We start from the raw sequence: 6358 nt of genomic DNA on the forward strand, positions 1-6358 counted from the left end.
ACAGGGAACGGTTCTGGCTCCGTTCCTCTTCACCATCTACACTGCAGACTTCTCCCACAATTCCACCCAGTGCTTCCTGCAGAAGTTCTCTGATGACTCTGCAATAGTCGGCCTCATCACTGATGGGGACGACAAGGAGTACAGAGGTCTGACCCAAGACTTTGTGGACTGGTGCCAGCAGAACTACCTCCAGACCAACGCCAGTAAAACCAAGGAACTGGTGGTAGACTTCCGCAGGCACAAGCATTCTCCACTGCAACCACTGAACATCCAAGGTATGGACATTGAGGCTGTGGACAGCTACAGGTACCTTGGTGTTCATCTGAACAACAAACTGGACTGGACTCATAACTCAGACGCCCTCTACAGGAAAGGGCAGAGCAGGCTGTACCTGCTGCGGAGACTCAGGTCGTTTGGAGTGGAGGGCCCACTCCTGAAGACCTTCTATGACTCTGTTGTGGCTTCTGCTATCTTTTATGGTGTGGTCTGCTGGGGCGGCAGCATCTCTGCTGGGGACAGGAAGAGACTGAACAGGGTGATCCGAAGGGCCAGCTCTGTTCTAGGATGCCCTCTGAACCCAGTGGAGGTGGTGAGTGACAGGAGAATGGCGGCTAAGCTGTCATCCCTGTTGGACAACATCTCCCACCCCATGCAGCAGACTGTGACAGCACTGAGCAGCTCCTTCAGTGGGAGACTGCGGCACCCACGGTGTGGGACGGAGAGATTTCGCAGGTCTTTCCTCCCCACTGCTGTCAGACTCCACAACAAAGACTTTAACTGATTAAGCACACACATCCATACATATGCAATAATACTAAGTGCAATAATCCTTTCTGTCATCGTTGTATTTTTACTCAGTTGTATATAGTATTCGTATTTGTATTCTATTTTTATCTTATTGTATATTTATTTTATTTTATTCTACTGTATATAGTATTTTATTCTATTCTGTACAGTTGTGTACTGTATTTATTCTTATTGTATTCTAATTTTTGCCTCACAACTTTTGCACTGTCCACTTCCTGCTGTGACAAAACAAATTTCCCACGTGTGGGACTAATAAAAGTTATCTTATCTTATATGCGTACCGAACCAAAAGCACTGTATCGAACGGTTCAATATCGATACGAGTATCGTTGCACCCCTAGAGTATAGGTATAGAAAAGTAGGTGCTCGGACTTATATCCAACAATGATGAGACAAACTATAGGACAGAGGTGCAACAACTAGAGTCATGGTGCCACGACAATAACTTGGTCTTAAACACCAAAAAGACCAAGGAGATCATTGTAGATTTCCGGAAGAGGGGTCATAACAACCATCTGCCTCTCTTCATTGGCAGTGAGGCGGTGGAGAGGGTGAGCAGTTTTAAATTCTTGGGGGTAACTGTGACCGAGGACCTGTCCTGGGGCAACCATATCACCTCAGTTGTACGGAAGGCCCAACAGCGCCTCTACTACCTGAGGAGACTGCGGAGCGCACACATTCCCAGATCTCTGATGTTGAACTTCTACAACTGTGCCATCAGCAGCGTTCTGACGTATGGATTTCTAGTGTGGTTCCCCAGCTGCACCAAGGCCGATCAGCAAGCACTCCAGCGGGTGGTGAAAGAAGCTGGCAGAATTATTGGAACAAGTCTGCCAGAGATCAGTAATATCTTCCCCACTCGCTGTCTGAGGAGGGTGCACAGTATCCTGCGGGACCAACATCACCCTGCGCGCCACCTTTTCCATCTGCTGCCCTCAGGGAGAAGGTACAGGTCTATACAGGCCAGAACATCCAGACTGGCCAACAGCCTGTATCCACAGGCTGTGAGGCTCCTGAACTCTCTGCCCCCCTCTCACGGACAATAACCATATCCAACTTCTTAATAGCAATGAACTGGTCTCCATTGGTGCATCATATCTTTATTCTCTTCCCCCTCCTGCCCCCCCCCCCCCCTCTTTCTTAAATAGATAACTATCATATCTGATATCATATCTCACAGTACAATAATATTGAATGGGTTGCATTGTTGTATTTTGTCATGTTTCTCAGGTCTTTGTCTGAATTTCTACGAACATTATTGCTAAGGATTGTCTTATTGCATTGGAGTCACACTGGGTTAAATATGTACACTTGGGTTTTAAGGGGTATTTATTATTTTCTTCTTTTTTTGGGGTTGTATGGAAGCCCCAAACGCAATTTCATTGTTCTTGACAATGACAATAAATAAATAAATACTAAATACTAAATACTAAATACTTTAGCAGCAAAAGGGCATGATGACCAGCATTGATAAAGTGATGGTGTCAGTAAGTGTCAGTAATCCTGGACCACCATTGTTTTGATGACATAGAAACAATACCAACACATGACTGACAATTTTTTGGTGATAGTTTAACTTCCTCTTACTGATATCAATTAAAACTATATAACTACACAGTTGGTGTTCACTTATTTCACTCTCGCTTTTGCACCTCAGCAAAAAATGTGGTTTATCACACAAATACTTTCACAGCACTGCACCTGGAGTGAAATTGGATTTAACAATGGTAAATTCCTCAAAACCCTTTCATGATTTATTTGTATTAATTTATTTGTATTATTATATTTGCTAACTATACTGCCCTTATTTCGAATTTATTAATAATATTATTGTTTACAATTTAGGCATGCTTGCTTGGCTGCCTCAATCTCAGTCTATCCTTTGCATCCTCTATCCGAACTGGCATTCTTGAACCTCAGCGCCACCCGTAGTTTCTAACAACACAATGATGGCTGCTTCCACAGGCAGTAAGAAAGGACAGGAACTCTCCAAGGCTGAGTACCTAAAACGTTATTTATCAGCCGACGATGATTCCCTGAAATCTAAAGGAAAGGCAAAAAAGAAGCGGCGCAAGGTTCCCGAGAAGGGGTGAGCCGGTGGCGACGGTTTAGTCGACTTTTGCCGCAGATTTAGCTGTATTTGTTAGCCGTTAAGCTAGTTAACGACTCTGTTGTTGTGCAGCGCTGTTTTCCTCACTGCCTAATGTAATAACTTACTCGTGTTTACTTCTTTGATTCAAGACTTAAAATAGTGGACGATGACATAGATTGGAAACAGATGGTCACACAGCAGACGGAGATTGAGGAAGAGGATGAAGAAGAAGCTCCGGTGGTAAGATGACGTTAGCTAGCTACCTGGCTAACCTGTCCATTCATTCAGTTGAAATGATTACGGAAACATATGCTATATACGCTCCTGTATATGAGGGGTTCTTTTAAACAATAAAAATGCGCCTGATGATTTGGGACACCACTGGTCAGAGGGCCCGGTGGCGCCAGTGTCCGGCAGCCTCGCCTCTGTCAGTGCGCCTCAGGGCGGCTGTGGCTACAATTTAGCTTGTCATCACCAGTGTGTGTGAATGGGTGGATGACTGAACGTGTAAAGCGCTTTGGGGTCCTTAGGGACTAAGTAAAGCGCTATACAAATACAGGCCGTTTACTTAATGCTGAAATCTAATCTATTGTATTAAATGGGTATGCTTGTAGTTTGGGTAATTTTGTTATGTCAACAAGTTCTGTTTTAAAACTTAATCTCTTGTTAACTGTTCAGATTGCTGAGGTGATTGATGATCGACCTGAGGAAGTGAAACAGATGGAAGTTTTTAGGACCAGCAACAGATGGAAAGTAATTGGAGGTAAATAAGAAGTCACAGAAGTAGGAGGGGATTTGTGCAATATTAAGTTAAGACTGTTGTTTACTATAGTTTTACTTCCTCTCCTAAAAGTGGACCAAAATGATGACACAGAGGAAGGAAATGGAAAAGAACATCAAAGTACAGAGGCTGGCTCATTAAGCAGAGGTCTACATGACTCACCCGAGTTGTCTTCAAAGAGAAGAGGACAGGATTCTCCTGTCAAAAAGACCCGGCATGACTCTCCGGATGTCTCACCTCTGAGGAGACGCCGGCATGACTCTCCAGACATCTCTCCACCAAAGAGAAGTTGGAAGTACTCTCCGGATGTCTCTCCTCACAGGACAAGACATCACGACTCTCCTGATGTCTCTCATCCCAGGAGAAGACATCATGACTCTCCAGATGTCTCTCCTCCCAAGAGAAGACGTCACGACTCTCCAGATGTCTCTCCTCCCAGGAGAAGACGCCATGACTCCCCAGACTTGTCACCACCAAGACAGTGTTCAGGAAAGTCAGAAAAAATGCAAAGTAAAGGTGAGTGATCCATTTAAATTGTAAAGTGGAATCTGGTGTGGCATATGAATAAAAGTAAAAAGCAGAGACCCATTTAACATGAGTTTTGAATTGAAATTTATTTTAAAGACATAGCTTGATCTAATAATAAATCTTTAATTTTTGTTTAAAAGGCATTACAAAATGAAAATTAACAAATTAACTGTGTCTTTGTCAGATTCAGCCTCCAACAAAAGCAAGCTCAGCTCATCCTTGTTAAGTAAAAAACGCTCACCGGATCCTCATCGGTCAGCGGTGGCTAAGAAGGGTCAGAATAGACATGATTCAGACTCGGATCCGTCTCCCCCGAGGAAAAGGCCCCTGAAGGGAAACGCCTCAGACTCCGACCAATCTCCCCCAAGGAGGCCCTCAAAACCTAAACGGGGCTCAGACTCTGACCAGTCTCCACCCAGGGGGCAGCCACCGAGTGGAAGGGACTCGGATGGAGATTTGTCACCACCTCGTAGGCCAGGCCAGTCACAGGTAAGCAGACTGTGTTGGAACAAAGATTAATGTCAAATCTGATTTCACTCAAATGTTATATTTTTCAATTGTCTTTTTTTTTTTTATAACCAGGGCCAAAGGATGCTATCTGGTGGAAAGGCAGGCCTGGTTTCTGTGGACATTTTAAGGAAAGAGCAAAAGGAGAACAGACGCAGAGAAAAACACAATCAGCCACTTGAAGGTTTCATCAACTTTTCTCTCTTAAGATTTTTTTACACCCATTGATTGAAGAGCTTCATACAGCTTTGCATCTCATTTCAGCTTATCATCTATATTGTCGTATTTTATTTAGTCCTAAAATTAAATAATGAAGTTTCTACATACTTACCCATTCATCCCCTTTGACCAGATGAATCGCGTAACGCTCAGACGATTTTCAGAGACAAAAGTGGCAAAAGGAGGGATCTGGATTCAGAGAGAAATGAACAGAAAAAGAAAGCTGGTGAAAAAGCGGCAAGAGACGAGAAATACGCTCAGTGGGGAAAAGGGTAAATGTGCATGATCATTTCAAATATCACAGTTTATGTGATTATATCCACATAAAAAATTATAAAAGTGGTTCAATGGTTTATGTTAAAATGTATGTATAGGTTGGCACAGAGCCAGATGCATCAGCAGAAACTTGAGGACGCGCTGCACGAAGCCCAGAAGCCACTGGCACGTCACCGTGACGATGAGGATCTTGACCGCATGTTGAGAGAACAGGAAAGAGAAGGCGATCCTATGGCTGCAATGCTCAGGCGTAAAAAGGACCGTGGCACAAAAACACAAGGTGTTTAACATTATATATTTTTTATTTTATTTATGACTTTATTTTATTTCACCAGGTCAATCCTTGTAAGAAGCTTTTAAATAGCAGCAGTTTTGTTTTTGCTACTGTTTGTATTTTTATTTATTTGTATGTTTGTTTTGATTTTTTGTAGAGAAACCTCGATATAAAGGCCCTGCTCCACCTCCAAACCGGTTCAATATTCCACCGGGGTACCGCTGGGACGGAGTTGACAGGTAGAGTTTGTGCATCGGTGACAGAGGAAAACTGTTGAGGACAGAACTGTAGTTTAATATTGAATGTTTTTAATACACACATCAGTTTGTCATTTTGCACATTAATGGTAAAGAAATTGTGATCATTTTTTTCCACGTCTATATTAAATTTGCGCCTAATTGAATGGATTGTCTTTGGCCTTTTAGCTTGTCGTATCATAATTAATAGGGTTATTTTATTTGTGTCTTGCAGGTCAAATGGTTTTGAACAGAAACGCTACCAGAGGATGGCAGATAAAAAGGCTGTGCAGGAAGCGGCCTATAAATGGAGTGTGGAGGATATGTAAAGGCTTTCAGAAAATGATGAATCTGGAGCAGAGCTAAAGAGCACACCTTCTCAACCTTTATGTATAATTGTTATGCTGTTAGAACAACAAGACTAGATGCATCTACGCAGCAAAAGTTCTTTTTTTAAATAAACTACATAGAAGAATTTGTTTCACCTTTCCAAACCCTTTTGATACTGTACCATGTGTATCAGATGGAACTGTACAGAAAAATGAAGTGAAGCATGTTCACAATTTTTGTAAGAAGTTATTCACCGTGGAGCAGAAGCTGTTGTGGTTTCAGTGTTTTATTAAAGAATGTTTTTGTAA

General features: G+C 42.6%; 1 protein-coding gene across 1 annotated transcript; it reads left to right on the forward strand.

The window, feature by feature from the left end:
• The first annotated feature begins 2715 nt into the window (after positions 1 to 2715).
• On the forward strand, positions 2716 to 6358 carry bud13 (BUD13 homolog). The gene is made up of 10 exons (XM_085289014.1): positions 2716 to 2896; positions 3049 to 3139; positions 3578 to 3662; positions 3753 to 4196; positions 4393 to 4697; positions 4791 to 4899; positions 5068 to 5206; positions 5309 to 5490; positions 5642 to 5723; positions 5956 to 6358. The coding sequence occupies exons 1-10, from the start codon at positions 2754 to 2756 to the stop codon at positions 6047 to 6049; spliced, it is 1674 nt and encodes a 557-aa protein (XP_085145140.1). The 5' UTR covers positions 2716 to 2753; the 3' UTR covers positions 6050 to 6358.

This window comes from Mchenga conophoros, linkage group LG10, assembly GCF_057382185.1.
Source record: "Mchenga conophoros isolate Kocher_MC1m ecotype Shallow Benthic linkage group LG10, M_conophoros_male_GT1.1, whole genome shotgun sequence".
NCBI classification, from domain to species: domain Eukaryota; kingdom Metazoa; phylum Chordata; class Actinopteri; order Cichliformes; family Cichlidae; genus Mchenga; species Mchenga conophoros.

Excerpts from the sequence above, each read along its gene's own strand:
- bud13 (XM_085289014.1), top strand. The coding sequence starts at position 2,754 with ATGATGGCTGCTTCCACAGGCAGTAAGAAAGGACAGGAACTCTCCAAG. Across the intron at positions 2,897-3,048 it reads CGCAAGGTTCCCGAGAAGGG|ACTTAAAATAGTGGACGATG; the intron begins GTGAGCCGGTGG and ends CTTTGATTCAAG. Across the intron at positions 4,698-4,790 it reads GTAGGCCAGGCCAGTCACAG|GGCCAAAGGATGCTATCTGG; the intron begins GTAAGCAGACTG and ends TTTTATAACCAG.